The 19,562-nt window shown below is 39.9% G+C and overlaps 1 protein-coding gene across 3 annotated transcripts in view; it reads right to left on the bottom strand.

Annotated features, from left to right (window-relative positions):
- LOC127581975 (kynurenine--oxoglutarate transaminase 1-like) overlaps positions 1-19,562 on the bottom strand; it is a 37,156-nt gene that overhangs the window by 8,602 nt on the left and 8,992 nt on the right. For 2 of the 3 annotated variants that reach the window (XM_052036806.1, XM_052036807.1), the window contains 6 exons: positions 17,312-17,370; positions 16,632-16,773; positions 13,175-13,324; positions 12,018-12,104; positions 9,789-9,914; positions 5,200-5,320 (listed from right to left, as the gene is read on the bottom strand). In XM_052036806.1, coding sequence (XP_051892766.1) covers positions 5,200-5,320; positions 9,789-9,914; positions 12,018-12,104; positions 13,175-13,324; positions 16,632-16,773; positions 17,312-17,370 — 685 coding nt within the window. Of the gene's footprint in view, positions 1-5,199; positions 5,321-9,788; positions 9,915-12,017; positions 12,105-13,174; positions 13,325-16,631; positions 16,774-17,311; positions 17,371-17,464; positions 17,507-19,562 lie in introns of all 3 variants that reach the window. The other variant, XM_052036808.1, reaches the window with a different exon arrangement.

Here is a 19,562-nt window from a genome sequence, read left to right as displayed (position 1 = left end):
TGTGGAATACTGAGGAGGTAATGCAGAGCTCTGCAAGGCTGGAGATATGGCGAGAGGCAAATGAGCACTTTAAAACTAATAAAGTGGTGGCTCAAGCTTCAATGTAGACCAGTCAAGAAAAAAAATAAAGTGACAGGTAACCATTTCTGAAACAGAAACTTGTGCAGCTGAGATTCTGAAAACCTTAAGTTTATTTGTGATGGTTAAGGAGAGACCACAAGGGGAAAAAAAAGTTATTGAATCTGGAGAAACTGCTGGCATTTCAGTAGTGAAGGAAGGGACTGAGACACAGACAGCAGCAGTTGGTGCTATGTGGAAGAAAGCAGGTTAAATAATGGAAAGTCCAGGTCAACCAAGAAGCTAAAGATGCTGTTGTGTTGTTTACCTTAAAAAAAACTCAGCAGGGAGGACACTCAAATTAATGGCAAGAGAAGTGTGACTGCAGCCAAAGATAATGGGCCTCAGTTTTTCATGTCAAGGTGAAAGAAGTTATTCAAGGTTGAATGTCAGACAAGCTGACAAGTAGAATACAAACATGAAGTAGTGGAAAGAGTTGGGTGTCACCAGCTTAAGCCAGCCTTGTACTTGGAATTTTGTTGCCAGGAGCAGTATACAGAGGAGGGAGCAAAGAAAGGTTTTATGCAGTGATACTATAGGAAGGAAAGGATAAGCTGGCAATGGAAACGTTAAGTTACAAGAGGTACAAAATGAATGATTTGAGAAGTATCATTGATCTGCTCCAGCAGGAGAGATGCAGGAGGACTGAAGTTAAACATGTCAAACACTAATTCTTCCTCATCTAGCTTCCTGTGCAGTCACAAAGGACACTGTTCTTGATTTATAGCACCATCTCAATACCCGAGATTAATGGAAGCCAAACTCTGGAATATGTAAGAATTTATGAAAAAACCCTACAAGCTGTCAAAAGACATCCAGGGACTTAAGAATGGGAGGTAAGTGTGTGTGTTAATACGCCTGGAAGGAAGAATGGAAGAAGATCTGCAGTCCATGAAATAGAACAATGGTTGAGTGACAGGAAACAATTGTAATGAACAGCTGTTTATCGGACTGGAGGTAAGTATATAGGGGTTGGTGCTAGGGAAACTGCGTTTGTTAGTATATATTAAATTATTTGAACGTGGGTGTATAGGGCACAACTTCCAAATTTGCAGATGACATAAAACATGGACTGAAGAGGAAATGGTGGAATGAGCCATCACAAGGCAGATGAAATTTATGGCAGAAAATTTGTGTAAGGTTACATTTTGGTAGGAAGAATGAGATGAGGCAATATAAATTGCATGGCACAATTCTGAGAGGGTACAAGGGCAGAGAGATCAGAGACTTATATACTTAAATTACTGAAAGCAGCCAAAACAAACCATACAATATCCAGAACTTTATGAACAGATGCATAAGAGTACAAGAGCAAGGAATCATGATGAACCCTTATAACTTATTAGTTCCACCATACCTGGATGAATGTGCCTTCATCCAGGTCAAAAAACTTCGGGTTTTGTTTTGTTTTAATTGTGTTCTTTCTTATAAAAATTGTGTACAACTTGTGTTTCTTTTTTTTTCTTGTGAATGCTGCGTATCTGATACCATGTGCCTGTGATGCTGTTCCAAGTAAGTTTTTCATTCCACCTGCATATATGACAATAAACTCGACTTTGACTTTGTCTGGACCCCATTCACAAGGAAAGATGTGAAGACCTCAGGTGAGTGCAAAAGAGATTTAACAAAATGATTCCTGGGATGAGGGTTTAATTACATGGGTAGACAGGAGGAGGTAGGGTTCTCCCTGCAATGGAAGAGGATGAGTGGGGATCTGACAGATTCTGGTCAGTGAGAAATGGTTGCCATGGCAGAAAGGTTAAGAACCAGATGATGTAGAATGAAGGTGATTGACAAAAGAACCAAGGAAAAATCTATACACGCACTAAGTAGTTAGGATCTGGATTGCATTCCCAGGGATAAGTAGTGGAGGTAGGTTCAATCATGGCATTCAAGAGAACTAAAGCACTTGAAAGGGAAAAAAAAACAAGCCTCAGAGAGGACAAGAGAGTGGGACAACCTGTATTGCTCTTGCTTGGAGTCAGCATAAACTTGTTGAGCTTCTTTTTATGTTATAACCTTTCTGCGGTTCTGTGATAGGCATTTTGAGGAAAGAACAGGAGCTCGGAAGGGTTCAGGGCTAGACAGGATAGTATCCAATGAAAAAGAACCATTGAAAATATCAGCCTACACGAATACCTGGAAAGGCTCAGGAATTAATCAGGTAGGAGACTGAAGGTGCAAGAGATGGATCTTGTGAAGGCATAGAATGATGAAGAGCAGTAGAGACTAAGGGAAAGAGCAGCCAATCAGCTTAAGTATCTACATGGGTGTTCTCTTTCATGCTAATAAATACAAACAGGAACTCCTCACATATTTAGGTTGAAGAGGCAGTGAAATGAGATTCAAGGTCTCACTAAAAAGGATGATCTTAGGCATTTGGTGTTAGAACAGTAAATAAATGAGAAATGGGCAGAATGTAACTTAGTAATTTAAATGTTGTTTAAGACAGTGTATTAGCAGTGGGCTGACTGGAGGTGCTTTTGTCAGTTCAGTAAACAGAACCTTCCAAAAACTCAGGACTTCTACAATAAAAGACAGATTCTGTTTTCTGTATCTTGTTAGATTATAATCATTCTGATACATGGCTGAATAGTAATTAGTGAGAAGTTATGCAATGCATTGAGGCACATTTACTGTACTCAGAAGGCAGCCAGTTGCATAAGCAAAAAGAATATACAGCACATTCATGGTGAAGGGACTTCAAATGAGCTTTGTATGCCTATGGTACTGATTTCCAAACAGATTAAAATAAAGAAGCCTTTGAGTCAAAGGGCTGCCAGTCACTCTGATCCACTTGGAATACTCAATCAGTTGGTGCACTAGATATGTGTTTACCATAGAACCATACAGCACAAAACAGGCCCTTCGGCCCACCATGTTGTGCCGTCCATCAAACCACCCTCACACTATCTAAACCTTTCCTCCCGCATATCCCTCTATCTCACATTCCTCCATGTGCCTATCCAACAAACTCTTGAACCTGTCCAATGTATCTGCCTCCACCACCACCCCAGGTAGTGCATTCCATGCATCAACCACTCTCTGGGTGAAAAACCTCCCCCTGACATCTCCCCTGAACCTCCCACCTATAACCTTAAAGCCATGCCCTCTCGTCTTGAGCATCGGTGCCCTGGGAAGGAGGCGCTGGCTGTCTACTCTATCTATTCCTCTCAATATTTTATATACCTCTATCATGTCTCCCCTCATCCTCCTCCTTTCCAGTGAATATAGCCCTAGCACCTTAAGCCTCTCCTCATATTCCATACGCTCTAATCCAGGCAACATCCTGGTAAATCTCCTCTGCACCCTCTCCAATGCCTCCACATCCTTCCTATAATGCGGCGACCAAAACTGAACACAGTACTCTAAGTGTGGTCTAACTAGAGTTTTGTAAAGCTGCATCATCACTTCGCGGCTCTTAAACTCAATCCCACGACTTATGAAAGCTAACATCCCACAGGCCTTCTTAACTGCTCTATCCAGCTGTGAGGCAACTTTCAGTGAACTATGAATATGAACCCCCAGGTCCCTCTGCTCCTCTACACTGCCAAGTACCTTGCCATTTACCCTGTACTCTGCCCTGGAGTTTGTCCTTCCAAAGTGTACCACCTCACACTTCTCCGGATTGAACTCCATCTGCCACTTGTCAGCCCAGCTCTGCATCCTATCAATATCCCTCTGTAAGTTCTGACAGCCCTCCACACTATCCACAACACCGCCGATCTTAGTGTCGTCTGCAAACTTACTAACCCAGCCTTCCACCCCCTCATCTAAGTCATCTATAAGTATCACAATAAGTAGAGGTCCCAGAACCGATCCCTGCGGGACACCACTAGTCATTGCCCTCCAATCCGAGGGGACTCCTTCCACCACAACCCTCTGCTTTCTACAGGCAAGCCAATTCCTAATCCACACAGCCAAGCTTCCCTGGATCCCTTGGCCTCTGACCTTCTGAAGAAGCCTACCATGAGGTACCTTATCAAACGCCTTACTAAAATCCATATAGACCACATCCACTGCACTACCCTCATCAGTCTTCCTCGTCACCTCCTCAAAGAACTCTATCAGGCTTGTGAGGCAAGATCTTCCCTTCACAAAGCCATGCTGGCTGTCCCTAATCAGTCCATTATTCTCCAGGTGTTCATAGATCCTATCCCTTAGAATCCTTTCTAACAGCTTACCCACCACAGACGTAAGGCTCACCGGTCTGTAATTCCCTGGACTATCCCTACTACCTTTTTTGAACAAGGGGACAACATTCGCCACCCTCCAATCCTCCGGCACCATCCCCGTGGACAACGAGGACTCAAAGATCCTTACCAGCGGTTCAGCAATCTCCTCCCTCGCCTCTCGAAGCAGCCTGGGGAAAATCCCGTCAGGCCCCGGAGATTTATCCATCTTGATATTATTTAACAACTTCAACACATCCTCTCTCTTGATATCTACAACCTCGAGAACATTATCCTTACCAGCACTCCCTTCCACGTCCTCAAGACCCCTCTCCTTGGTGAATACCAAAGAGAAGTATTCATTGAGAACTTCTCCCACTTCCGCCGCCTCCAGGCACATTCTCCCACCTTTGTCTTTAATCGGACCTACCTTTACCCTAGCCATCCTCCTACCCTTCACGTAGGTGAAAAAGGCCTTGGGATTTTCTTTAACCTTACTAGCCAATGCCTTTTCATGTCCCCTTCTAGCTCTCCTCAGCCCTTTCTTAAGTTCCTTCCTCGCTACTCTATATTCCTCACAGGCCCTGTCTGAACTTTGCTGCTTATACCTTATATGTGCTACCTTCTTCTCCCTAACTAGTCGTTCAACCTCTCTCGTCACCCATGGCTCCTTCACCCTGCCATTCCTTAATGTCCTTAGCTGGACAAAAAACAGAAAAAATTGTCTCACAAAGAGTTAAAATTAAGGAACCTCTTAAGGTGATTCTGGTCATAAAGTGGACTCTAAACAGAGAAGTATAAAGGAAATGAGCTTGATTATAAAAAAAACAAATGGCAAAATTACTTCTTCATTTTCCAGACCTTTTCATATTTACATGCGACGGAGATTATTTAGATGATGCTTTCTTACCAATTCGCACGTGCTCATTATCATCATATACCAGCCACTCATACACCTCATCACTAATACACAAGACATTGTGTTTGATACAGAGTTCTGCGATCACTTGCAATTCTTCACGGCTCAAAACCTAAGTTGGGGTAAAATAAAGAACTGTTCAGTAATACATTTGAAGCAGATGGAAATCAACCTCAGCTTCCTTTATTCTTTGTACTCTGTCCCACTGGATTAATCATTCTTTCATCTTTCATGTGGCTCCTCTTTTTAGTCAGGTCACGGAACTGACCCATTTCCTTTTACTCATTAGAGAGGAATGTCAATCACAAAGCAGAACATGTTTTTACGTCTTTTCTCATTCTGAACAAGCCTGGTCACACTGCTTACAATTGTTTGGATAGGCAACAATGTTTTATCAAATATGATCTCCAGCCTTCATTTCCATGGAAAAAAAATGTTTTTTCTTAAACCACAGTATTTTGTGACTAAAAGGCTTGGGTAATAATACAATACACCTCCAAATTTAAACATAATCTGTACTTATAGAATGTCTCATCATATCTTGGGAACATTCCAAAGAGTTTTAGAGTAAATGAGCATTAAAATGCCTTGTGACATAATTCAATGCAGCAGTTGTTTTTCCCACAAGGTGTCTCAAACAGCAAAGAGATGTTTTGATGATTTACACTGGGTAAGCCAGATGAACCTTTGTGTTCTTCCACTAGTCCCTGGGGGCTAGTCCTCAAAATCACCCTGAACTACCAGAACAGACAGAAAGGAACTGCTTGAATTGTGAGTTGTCACCTGGGAACCATCCTGTTTGTCTCAGACTGATGAAAACCAAGTGAACTTGTTATATGTTGGTTCATATCAGTGGAAAACATTTTAATGCCACATTTTTGATCCACAAACACAACTTTCCGCTTTGTGGTCAAAAATTATAGACAAGTTGTAAAGACAATATTTCTGACATCAAATACATCCAAATGCAATGTGAATAAATACTCTCAAACATTTGGCAGTGCTAACCAGAGACAAAATTCTCCTCCACAGTTTACTTAGCTAAATAACTTCATTCTGTGAGAAAAATCTCAATACCTACAGGGGATGGTTTTAGAAAAGAGTGTGTGGGGGAGGGGAGGGGAGGGGGGAGTTTTGGGAGGGAAAACTTTTTGAGGGGGTGTGAGGGAGGTGGGGGCAAAGAAAGAGGGACACAATGAGCAGGCAGGGAAACAGACAAGCATGGAGGATGTATTCTTGCTGGTCTTGGCTTACAAGTGCATAGTTCCCTGAAGATGGGGACACAGATAGACAGGGTGGTGACGAGCTGGGACGTCATGTTACAGTTGTACAAAACATCGTTAGGCCGCCCTTGGAGTACTGCATGCAGTTCTGGTTACCACACTATAGAAAGGATGGTTTAAGCTTGAGGGTGCAGAAAAGATTCACAAGGAACCTGGAATGGAGGGCTTGAGTTATCAGGAGAGATTGGAAAGCTATGTCTGTTGGAATTGGATCTGGTTTATTATTGTCACATGTACAGAGGTACAGTGTGAAACTTGTCTTGCATACCGTTCATACAGATCAATTCATTACACAGTGCATCAAGGTTGTACAAAATAAAATAACAGAATGCAGAATAAAGCGTAACACTACAGAGAAAATAAGGTGCAAGGTCATAACGAGGTAGATTGTGAGGTCAAGAGTCCATTTTATTGTACTAGGGAACCGTTCAGTAGTCTTATAACAGTGGGATAGAAGCTGTCTTTGAGTCTGGTGGTACGTGCTTTCAGGCTTTTGTTTTCCCTGCAGCAAAGGAGGCTGTGAGATGTCATGATAGAGGTATATAAAATTATGAGAGCCATAGTTAGGGCAGATAAACAAGTTTGTTTCCCATAGAAGAGGTGTTTAAAACTAGAGGGCATAGGTTTAAAGTGAGAGGGAGGAGGTTTGAAGAAGATCTGAGGGGCAAATTTTTCACATAAAAAGTAGTTGCTATGTGGAATGAGTTACCAGAGGTGGTGGTGGAGGCAGGAACAGTGACAGTATAGAGGTATGATGGTCAGCAGAGAAGTGGTGAGCTGAAAGGCCTGTTTCTATTCTGCTGTACAATTCTATAAGTCGTGCTGTAAAGGCACTTACTTCGCCCATGAAGCAATCCTTGCCATTCTTTAGCTGCCAGGTTAAACCTGGAAGATAGTTAAATATTTAAGTGAGCTTTCTGCCACTAGGGAATGGATTTGTTGCCATCACTAAAACCAAAAGTAGCTTGAGGGTTTTAGGGGTGTTAAGGTTCCTTACTCACCAAGAATCAAAGTTGAAAAGATATTCTGATAAATATTGTATTACTAATATAGCGTGGTTCTTAAAACGATTGCAGCAATAGTAATAGAAAACAGTGGGTAGGCCACAGCATTCCATTTCAAAGTACATTGAAAAGCCATTTTATATGCGTCTTGGAATCATCAAATCTTACTGCACTGATGGATCATCTTGCATTTGTCAACTCTGAACTTTGTGCAATGCCTCAGCTATTTAATAGAAACCACACAACAGTCCAACCACAGCAAGAATTCCTTGACTTTGTATTCATTCCCCATTTATAAAGCCATATACTGCATCAACTTTTCTCATCACCTTCAAGGATTTATGAATATGCCCTGAGATCTTTGTTTTTACAATCTCTCTCAAAATAGTATGGTTTGGATTATACTGTCTCATCAAGTTGTTTCTCACAAAGCACATGACTTAACCACTTATCTGTATGGCCATGTGCCCACTTGCTCATTTCAGGTGGCTGGTCATGCAAGTCCTCAGAATCTGTTTGAAAGTGGGGCCAATACTTGAAAGGAAAATAAAAGCAACAAGCACACTGCTTTAAGTCTGCTTATTTACCATGCTTCCATGTTTTGGATCATCTATGACAGTCCAATCATACAGAACAGAAAAGGGCCCTCTCGATCCACTTCACCCATGCAGAACATGGCCATCCACACTTATCACATTTGCCTGCATTAGGCCCATATCCCTCTATGCCTTTCCTATCTAAGTACCTGCCTATGAATGCAAGCATACTAAAAGCCTTCAGAGCTATCTTTCTTGTTTTCAAATCATACATGTACAACAAGGAAAGCAATGACCTTAATATACACCTCTGGTGGGCGGGGGGGGGGGGGGGGGTGTGCGGGGCAAGGGGAGGTTGGTGTGGAAAAGAAGAACAAAAATTGCACTGCCTAATTCTCTCTAGTCAAGAAAATTTGATGACAATTTTCCATTATAATGTTCCAATAATACCTACTTTGCCTGCAGGTGATGTCGTGCTTTGAAATTTCAAATGCAGTCACAAAATAATTATTCTTATTGAGTGCTTATGGACTGGATTTTCCTTTGAAGTGCCAGCCATTTTCAAGCAGCCTAGAAGCTGAAATGGGATAAAAACTACCTCAAATTTGCTCCAGAAATGCACAATAACTTTCCCCCCAAAGTCCATGATTCTCTGATTCTCCTTTAAGGTCACCCAAAACCCTGCCTTGCTGTATCTAAATGCAATGTTCCAGCTACATTTTCTCAAACTATCAATACAAATCAAACCAGAATTAAAACAACAGTATTAGTAGTACAATAATGCCCTGAAGCAGATACCACATTAGCGAAAATATATATATATATATTGTTTGTCAAAGCTGAAAATTAATTATAAATTGTCTACAAAGTGATGCTCTTTGTCTAAACATATTACTAGTCAAAGTTCTGATGGCCCTCTTTCTGACAGCCTGGCAGAAATTAGTTTTGTAATGTAGATGTTAAGTTTTCATGAGAATCTCTTAATTTCTATGTTTAAAATACTAAGGGGAAATGGAAGAGTTAATAGGAAGGAATTAAACTGAAACATCATGGAAGGTGCTTGTTTCATTCACATGGACATTCACATAGCCCAAGAAACTCTGTAGTTCTCTCTTAAATTTCATCGCACATCATTGCTTTATGAAACTATTCTTATTCCGCATTCAACTGGGAACATGCATTTACTGTTTTCTGAAGACCTGCAGCCCACTTTTAGAACAGGAATGTTAATACCAGTCAATATTCTGGACACCATGACTACCTTTGCAAATGGATCACTCCAAACAGTACCTGTGTAAATTTTGCCTTTTGCCAGATTTGTCAGGTAGATAAACCTTCCCTCTTCCCCAGTTGTCAAACAGATTCAGTTATCCCTGCTCCCCGCCCCACTCCCCCATCCTCTAATCCCGCTTGACCCCACGTTATTTCCTCCATATCTGCAATTCCACAGCAGAGTGACTTCATTGTAAACATGCACTAAATATTTGAAAAGTAGATCAATAATTACATTTCTATTAATAGGCTTTATAATTAAAACAGCTTATAATGTCAACCATCCATCAAACAGATGTCTGCATCAGTCATTGGTGTACTGAAAAAATAGCAAAGATGAGGTATTGTATTCCTAAGGTTGTCAATAGTGCTTTAGTAGATGTATTCTAGGATTGGAATTCAAATCCAGAAATATTAAATAAATCTTAATCACCAGCATCTGTTGTAAGGCAACCTATAACTACACAGTTTTCCTTCACTCTTACCTTGCCAAGAGGGTTGTTTGGAGTATTGATGACAATTGCTTTAGTGCATTTGTTGAACTTATTTGCTAATTCAACAGGATCCAAAACCCAGTCAGCACTAGTCATTAACCTTCCAGATACTGGTTTCTGAAAAAAACAATATACAACCTACAAATGTTATCTGGTCAACAGGAATTCCTACGCACCCATGAGCTGCATGGATAATATTTAATTCCTGCATCTGCTTTTGATGCTGCTCAGAAAAGAATTTTACATAAGTTATACAAAAGACAGAGGAGTATTCAATAGTATAAAGTATCACTCTTGTTCAAGGACATAATTTGGGATACCCATGGCAAAAGTCTTAGTCATTCAGACACTAAATTCACAAACACGATGATCTGAAGAATAAAATCAAGTACTAACGCAATGTTAATCTTCTCTTCGGTACAGACCTATTTAATTTTAGTCACAATAAAATATCAGGATCTTCAAATTTAACCATGTCATGCAATGGGTATACTACTGATAAGCAACTAAAATGTTTGTGGGACTGATGTTGGAGGAAAACAATGTTTTCCTCAACTTATGTAATAGAACTGACATAGCCACAGACAGAGCTTTCCACACAACCAAAAAGACATTGTAAATACAAGAGCAGCTTGAAAACAAATGCAACACGAAGAATTTTGAATTTAACTGCAATTGTTCTCAAATATGCATTGTTGGCTCAAACGGTAAGGTGAAAGTACCTGCTCTTACACTGTTCGTAAGTTTGCTAATGATACAAAGGTTGGTGGTGTTGTGGATAGTGTAGAGGGTTGCTGTAGATTACAACAGGATATTGATAGAATGCAGAGCTGTGCTGAGAAGTGACAGATGGAGTTAAACCCGGATAAGTGTGAAGTGATACACTTCGGGAGATTGAATTCGAAGGCAGAATACAAGGTTAATGGCAGGACTCTTAGCAGTGTGGAGGAACAGTGGGATCTTGGGGTCCACGTCCATAGATCCCTCAAGGTTGCTATGCAGGTCAATAGGGTTGTTAAGAAAACATATAGTGTGTTGGCCTTCATTAGTCGGGGTATTGAGTTCAAGAGTCGCGAGGTGATGTTACAGCTCTATAGAGCTCTGGTTAGACCACACTTGGAGTATTTGTGTTAAGTTCTGGTCACCTCATTATAGAAAGGATGTGGAAGCTTTATAGAGGGTGCAGAGGAGATGTACCAGGATGTTGCCTGGATTGGCGAACACGTCTTATGAGCATAGGTTGAGCGAGCTAGGGCTCTTCTCTTTGGAGAGAAGGAAGATGAGAGGTGACTTGACAGAGGTGTACAAGATGATAAGAGGCATAGATCGAGTGGACAATCAGAGACTTTTCGCCAGGATGACAATGGCTAACACGAGGGGACATAATTTTAAGGTTATTGGAGGAAGGTATAAGGGGGATGTCAGGGGTAAGTTTTTTTACACAGAGAGTGGTGGGTGCGTGGAATGCACTGTCGGCAGAGGTTGTGGGGGCAGATACATTAGGGACATTTAGAGACCCTTAGATAGACACATGATTGATAGAAAAATAGGGGGCTATGTGGGAGGGAAGGGTTAGATAGATCTTAGAGCAGGATAAAATGTCAGCACAACATTGTGGGCCGAAGGACCTGTACTGTGCTGTAGTGTTCTATGGTCTATATTATTTTGACTAATGTCACCCTTTCTGCAGGGCTTGAACTAAATATAGCCTTCAGCAAGGGTACCTTGCAAAATTCTGAGAAACTACTTCACCAGCTAAACCCCTAAATCTAGTGTATATACCCTGCCAAATGTTCAAACAAACTTTTCAGCAAATGCTCACTTGGTAATAAGGGTTTTAAAAAAAGTCAAGTCTGTCTAGGATTTCATGGTACATATTTTAATGCTAACAGGTCGGCAATGCTTGACTAGGATCTTTTTTCATGTTCTTACCAGCCTCCAGGATCAGCTCTAATGTTCAATTCTGGCTTACATTAGTAAAGTATTTTTTTACATAGGAGATATTTTCTTTAAAAATAAAATATGCTAAATTTATGATATAATTGCACATCAATTTCAGAGTTCTTCAAGTTCTGTCACAGGCTCCTTTCGTGAGCGAATATGTTTTATTTAACAATGCAATATTATGCAAACTCAGGAATTAAGTAAATGGTATGAACTGTACTATCATTCTAACTAAAGTGTCAGTTTCAACAATTTGATTTGGCTTCACACACTCACCGGATGCAGCGAAATAAACACTGGCTGCCCAGCTGCCATTCGAACCATGGGTTCATAACAATCAAAGTAAGGTTCAATAATAATCACCTGTATTGAAAAAGAGAAAATTATTTCAATCACAAATAGGAACCCTGGGTAAATGCCTTACTTTACATTACAGCTACCGCCTAGCTGATTCCAAGACCAGTTTATTCAGCATCAGCTTGGAAATAAATCTGACATTTCCTGTCTGTCCAGTTGAACGACACTCCACTTTTAGTGAGCCACTGAAGGAGCTGTAGAAGAACATCTGGGCTTTTTTGGTCATTACTTGTTTGCTGCAGTGTTGTGCGAGTGCTTTACTTACTTTGCATTGGCTCATTCAGCACCACCTTTTTATGTTAGCAATTATTATGAAAGATAGGATTGAAACTACCTCGTAATAGCCTAATAACAAAGTAAATTTTAAACAAGTTATCAATTGTAGACAACCTTCATTGTTGCAACCAACAGGTTTTGAGAAGCTAAAAGCTTCTAATCATCAGTTAACTGAAACACATTAAATGTAACCAACTGTTGGGGCTTAGAAATTAGGTCCTTCACTAGATCTACGAACATCATAGACCACACTGCAAAGGAAAAAAGTCCTTTCAGAAAAATTGTCAAGATTGAGGAGGTATTGAATCACTCAAGATATTTTAAAATTGAAGGCTTTGGACCTTTACCCCATAGTTATCTATGTTGTATTTCAGTGCTGTTTCTGATAAAGGAGTGGTGTTTGTTCACGTGGAGTCAACAGAAGGAGACTTAATTTAATTGGTAGGATATAAGAGTCTTCAATTTCCTCATGGGATCAAGTTCTAAAAGGTACTCCAATTAGGGCTCCCCATAAAGTTTAAAAAGAGTTTAAAAATTTGATTAAAAAAATAATGACTCTGCATGCTAATTACAAGGTGTGCAATTTTGACAGAAGTTTAGGAGTCTTCAAACCTATGAATATATAATGAACTAAATTAGACTCGATTACAATTTAATAATAAGATTTTTAAAAATTTGATTAAAAGCTTTGAGTGGCTATTTAAAAATGGTTGAATAATATTAAAAATATTAACATTTATCATAATTGTCAAATGCAATATTTTGCTGTTACCACAAGAACATCAATAATATCCACCTACTTCATCTCCATCATCGATCAGAGCCTGAAAGAAACAGAATAGGGCCTGATATGCCCCAGTTGTCACGAGCACTTCATTAAGTGGATCAATGTCTTGTTTCAATAATTTCCCAAAGAACTTTGCCAGGATCTTCACCAGTGGCGGGTGACCCTGAAAGGTGCAGAGAATAAAGAAAACAGAATAAAGTATGAAGTGTGAAGCAAATATATTTTACTTGAACTCATGAATGAAAAGATCTAATATTAATTCGGATAACCATTGCTTCAAAAAACAAACATACAGGTCATCCCCAGGTTACAGAAAGTTTCTGTTCCTCTGAACTGTTTGTAGCCGGAACAACTTTCAAGTCAGAAATGTGGCTGCAAACTGAGTTCCCAGGCAGCAGAAGAAGCCTGCAACCCTGCAGCAGCTGGCATATCTGTATTGCTGGTCTCTATAATGCTTGTTCATATGTACAGGCTGTACACAAGTCAGGCGTTCGTAAGCTGGGGAGGCCTTGTATCAGCACTATTTTTAAATTAGTGCTATAATATATTTAAAGCAATTGTTAAAAGGCAGAAAAAATGTTGCATTCAAGACCCAGCTTACAGAGTTTAATTTGTTCAGGATACAGACAAATTTGACCAAAAAATCATATTTGTTGCTTATCACTAGCTGTGTTAAATTTTACTATTTGCTAAATAACTCCAGAAGAAACTGCAAATCAACCACAGAATGTAATACATTACATGTGGGCTAGACTATGCAGCACAACACCTGCCTGGAAAGAATGAATCAGGAAGATTTTACAACTCAGGTTTCATAATTGTTTAATTGCATTTAAATTCAGAAATGACCAAATTTCACAACAGCTTGGCCATAAATCTGTGTCATCTGGGTTGCTTGTCTGCTACCGTAAACCCCAAATTATCCAATTCTAAGCCTTCTTTTAATCAAAATTTACCCCAATGGTATTCGCAATGTGATCAGCCACTAGGCATTTCACTTATATATATGGCTCCATGTAGAAATGAGGTGCTGGAAAATAAAAATTATGATGGTCAACTGAGATCAAGTGCTATAGAATAGGATGAGAAAGAGGATGTGCATCATGCATATGAATCAATGAGTTGCAGACTGGAATTTTGTATATTGTTTTAAAATCCAAATTGATGATAGAGATAAATATTGATAAATTTACATCAAAACATATCAACCAATACTCCCCAAACTGATTTGGTCTTATGCTTAGTATTATCAATATCTTCTCCTTCTGACATTTGTAGCAGCAGAGAAGAAAAAAAAGCTTTTCTAATACTGATGTGGACATAAATGTAAGAGAGTTGAAGTATTAAATCATTTGGGAAATTGTTTGTCTGAACTTTGTATAGGTTGAAGGTGGATCAGAAAAAAAATCTGAAATAATATGGACAGGAAACATTAATGTCTTGCAACTGATAGACCACGTATTACTTGGGATGACTGGAATAAAGTTCAAGGATGTAGTCAAAACCACCTTGCAGAAATTTAACATTCAGTTAACTCCTGGGAACCTCTGGCCAATGACTGCTCAAAGCAGAAAAGGAGCATTCAGGTTGGTATTGAGAACGTCAAGGCTGTGCATCAGGAGCATAGAGAATCACTGTGTTGGTGACAGAAAGAGTGCGCCTTCAAAAACTATCCACCTACCTTGCCCATCTGTGAAAGAGTCTGTAGTTTTCATATTAACCTCAAAACCAGAGTGGAAACAAGTCATCCTTGATCTCAAGGCTCTGCCTATCTTGCTTTGTGAAACAGAGTGCAAACATTAAAATTTTTTTCCCCTCCAACTAAATTTTTCTACTGTTAATTTTCTTCTTATCTTTGCTGTAGGTACTGATTGTTTCTATTAGCTGTTCTCCATCATCATGTCGAAAGGACTATCCTTCTTCATGTGCAAAGCTAAGTGTCAGTATGTTACTGAATTGTAATGCCCAACCATGTTCTGTCATACACATACACCTTCTGGGAAAAGGACAATAATAAGAAGCAAAACACGAGAGAATCCATCTCCCATCCACAGTTTCTTCTTTACGAACCAGCAACAAAAGAAAACACTCCAAGTCATGTATAAGTGTTTAAAACTACTTTATTAATAACTACTTATGATAATAAGAAAATAAAAGTAAAAATGTTAGAATGTTAGAAGTAAAAATGTTAAATCTTAAACATTAACTCCAAAAACTAAACTCGTAGTGTGTGTGTGGCAAATTCCCAAACTCCACTTCCAGGAATAGTTCTTAAAGTTCAGTTCAGCAAGCCGTAAGGTGAAATGTGAGCAAAGGCTTCTTCAACAACCACCATTGACCGCAGACAAAACGTAGATGTAGAGAGAAAATAGAGAGTAATTATGAAATCCAAATGTTCCACTTTGGAACCCAAACGACAACTCAGTGTCTACTCAGCAGTGACTACTCCACCGCATCTTCCTCACCCCGAAAGGCTCTCGAATCGTGGCCGTCCACACAAATACCTGTTTCCTTCTACAGGTCAACAACAAAGTGAACTCCACTGCTTTGTTCCAAAGTATCTGCCACCCCGAAAAGCATCCAAGACGTGGCCGTCTACACAAATACCTGTTTCCCTCTCCAGGTTAATGACAAAGTGGACTCCACCGGATCACTCCAAGTCCATACATGGATTGTAGTGACAGACACAATTACTGTTTTTCATCCATCGATAGAGACAAGCAGGCTGCTGTCTCTCTTTCTCTTCAGACTGACTCCAACTGACTGCTTCAAAAACGTCATTACGTCCTTTATCTTCTGTTGTCGTAACCACACCAACACACACACACACACACACACACACACACCACTATGCTCTATCTTAAAGGGACATTCACCAATAGTAACCCAGTTCATAACACTTCAGATGTGCTGAGGTCAACTGCATTTCCTCATTTTTTCCTGACATGTGCCATTATCCATTAGACAATTGGGGAAGAGGATACAGTGGAAAGGACAGCTGGTGGAGCACTCTCCTCTTCATTCTAGAATCATTCTGTATTGATGCTTGTGGTCACTAGCCATTCCTATTTCAACATGGATAACATGGATATGAAAGCATCAGCAGCACTACTGGAAATAAAAAAAATATATACAGTACATTGAAAGGAGGTCTTTGCAACTCTTGTGATTCCAGCATCTGCAGAATCTGTGTCTGCCCTTTGCAACAATCTTACATTTTTAGTTTTTACTTGGTCCAATGAAAATGTCAGCGGAGCATTCTGTTACTTTGATTATTTGCCGTTAATTGGAATTAGTACTGAGCAGGGAAATGGTTGTTTCACTGAAGCAGAACTAACATCTTAAGAATGCATTCCTTTTTACATTATATGGCCCATCTCAATATGTGCTATAAAGCTGCTCTTCAAAGTAACTCTCCAATGCACTGAATGTTCCTCTGATGTGCTACATTGTCAGGAATAAATACTCACAAAAGCCCTGGTGTACTGGTTCAGGCCACCATTTATGGCCCTTATGTAAGCTTCTTTTACAAAATTTGGAGGCGAGAAGTCAGGAAATCCTTGTCCCAGGTTGACAACACAATAGTCAGCAGCGAGCTGAGTAAATTCTACCCTAAAAATGGTGGAAACAAATGCACATCAGAAATCTTTTTAGCAATTTCCACACCTCTCTCCCTGGCAGTGGGCAAAATGCCCTGCTACGTGGGAGGCAAAACAGGTCACTCACATCAGGCATTTCTGGCAAGTATGTTTTACCATTGACTGCCAACGGTTCAGAAGAGGCAACAGGATTTCCTGCATTTGTGCGCCTCTACAGGCTAAATGACCTGCAACAGTCCACATGGGTGCCCTCAAATTGTGCTTGGGTACATAATGCCACTTGACACATACTATTTCTTAAAACTTCTCCATTACTAAGCAAAAAAAATTAAAGCAACCCTAAAACTGTAAAAATACTGAGACATGAAACTGTGGGAATAAAATTACCATCCATTAAAAATGCTTTGATCTCACATTGTGTGAAATCTTGCCATTGTCAGAGAAAATATTGGAAATACGCTTCTACATGATACTCTAATCATTGAGATCAAGAAGGGGGCAAGGTTTATTAATCCCAATTTGTAGCCAGTAAATCATCTCCATCAACCTACCAAACATTCTTGTCCAATCCTTCAATTCTCCGGGAATGTTTTTGAATGGACATCTTTACCTGAATAAGACAAAGACCAGATTTTATTTACAATAATCAAATAAGTCAAAATCATATAATTATGATTTGGTGTTGTGTTACTTAAAGGTTATACCTTGTGCACAGCCGTAAGTTGCTAGAAAAAAAGTTCAGGCATCTGTTAAAGCAAGCAATATTCCACAAACAAATTAAATAATTTGTTAATATTGAGGAAGACGAGCAAAATACAAGACTTCAATAAACATGCAAAATAAATATGTCAATGAAAAATTAATTTCAACTGAAAAAAGCAAGGTGGTACATTTGACAAAATAAGGCAGCCACTAAAATAAGGGTCTAACTTGGATAAGGACAGAAAAGATGCCCATGGATGCAGTTTAATAAATCTGCAACCTAGATAAAAATAATTCAAAAAGTGCAAAAAAGAAACCACAGGCATGCACTTCTAAAGTTGTTGAATTCAAAAGCAGCAAAGTTATGTCTGGAACCTTAGGTAAAATCACATTTGCAGAGCTGTCCACAGTTCTGGTTTCCATATTACTACAAGCATTGAGCTGCTGCAGAATATGTAAACTTAATTTACTATTGTAAGCAATGGTATGGAAGGGGAAGACTGGGATGTGACTCAAGGATAGCCAAAGATACTTCCATGAGAAGGAACCATAAATATAATGTAGCTGCTAATAAATCCAAAGGCAACAAGAATATCTATGTGCAATAAAGTACATGAAAGAAAAATTATATGTTAAGTGGGTGAGATGAATTAAGATGACAGGAAGCTTATGTGGAATGTAATCATCAGTTGGGTTAAAGTTTCTTAAAAATGTATTTGTTTACGTAATACTGATGTTGCCAGCATTTGTTTCCGTTGTTCAAGGAAGGCTCTAAGAATAAGCTGGGAAATTATAGGCCAGTGAGCCTGATGTCACTCATGGGTAAATTATTGGAAGACAGGATATGTAAGTATTTGGATAGACAGGGCCTGATTAGGGATAGTCAATATGGTTTTGTGCATGGCAGGTCATGTCCAACCAATCTTAGAGTTCTTCGAGGAGGTTACCAAGAAGGTCGATGAGGGAAAGGCGGTGTATGTTGTCTACGTGGACTTTGACAAAGTCCCGCATGGGAGGTTGCTCCTGAAGGTTAAGTCACTTACCATTCAAGATGAGGTAGCCAATCGGATTCAACATTGGCTTAGCGGGAGAAGCCAGAGAGTGGTAGTACATGGTTGTCTCTCTGACTGGAGACCTGTGATTAGTGGTGTGCTGCAGGGATCGGTGCTGGCTCTGTTATTGTTTATCATCTATATTAATGATTTAGATGATAATGTGGTAAACTGGATCAGCAAATTTACAGATGACACCAAGATTGGGGGCGTAGTGGACAGTGAGGAAGGCTATCAAAGCTTGCAGCGTGATCTTGACCAGCTGGGAAAATGGGCTGAAAAATGGCAGATGGAATTTAATGCAAACAAGTGTGAGGTGTTGCACTTTGGGACAACAAACCAGGGTAAGACTTATACAGTGAATGGTAAGGCTCTGAGGTGTGCGGTAGAACAAAGGGACCTGGGAATACAGATCTATCGTTCCTTGAAAGTGGCGTCACAGGTAGATAGAGTCATAAAGAGAGCTTTTGGCACTTCGGCCTTCATAAATCAGGGCACTGAGTACAGGAGTTGAGAAGATGCACAAGATGTTGCTGAGGCCAAATTTGGAGTATTTTGTGCAGTTCTGGTCACCTACCTACAGGAAAGATATCAATAAGCTGGAAAGGGTGCAGAGAAAATTTACTAGGATGTTGTCGGGACTTGAGGACCTGAGTTATAGGGAAAGGTTGAATAGGTTAGGACTTTGTTCCCTGGAGTGCAGGAGAATGAGGGGAGATCTTATAGAAGTATACAAAATTATGAGGAGTATAGATAGGGTGAATGCATGCAGGCTTTTTCCCCTCATGTTGGGTGAGACTAGAACTAGTGGTTATAGGTTTAGGGTGAAAGGTGAAATATATAAGGGGAATCTGAGGGGGAACTTGTTGACTCAGAGGGTGATGCAAGTGTGGAATGACCTGCCAGCAAAAGTTGTAAATGTGGGTTCAATTGTAACATTTAAGAGAGATTTGGATAGGTACATGGATGGGAGGTCTTTGGAGGGATACGATCCAAGTACAGGTAGATGGGACTAGGCAGAAGATCAGGTTGGCAGGGACTAAAGGGC

The sequence above is a fragment of the Pristis pectinata genome, chromosome 23, assembly GCF_009764475.1.
Source record: "Pristis pectinata isolate sPriPec2 chromosome 23, sPriPec2.1.pri, whole genome shotgun sequence".
Classification (NCBI taxonomy): Eukaryota; Metazoa; Chordata; class Chondrichthyes; order Rhinopristiformes; family Pristidae; genus Pristis; species Pristis pectinata.
This window is presented reverse-complemented; position numbering and strand designations above follow the sequence as displayed.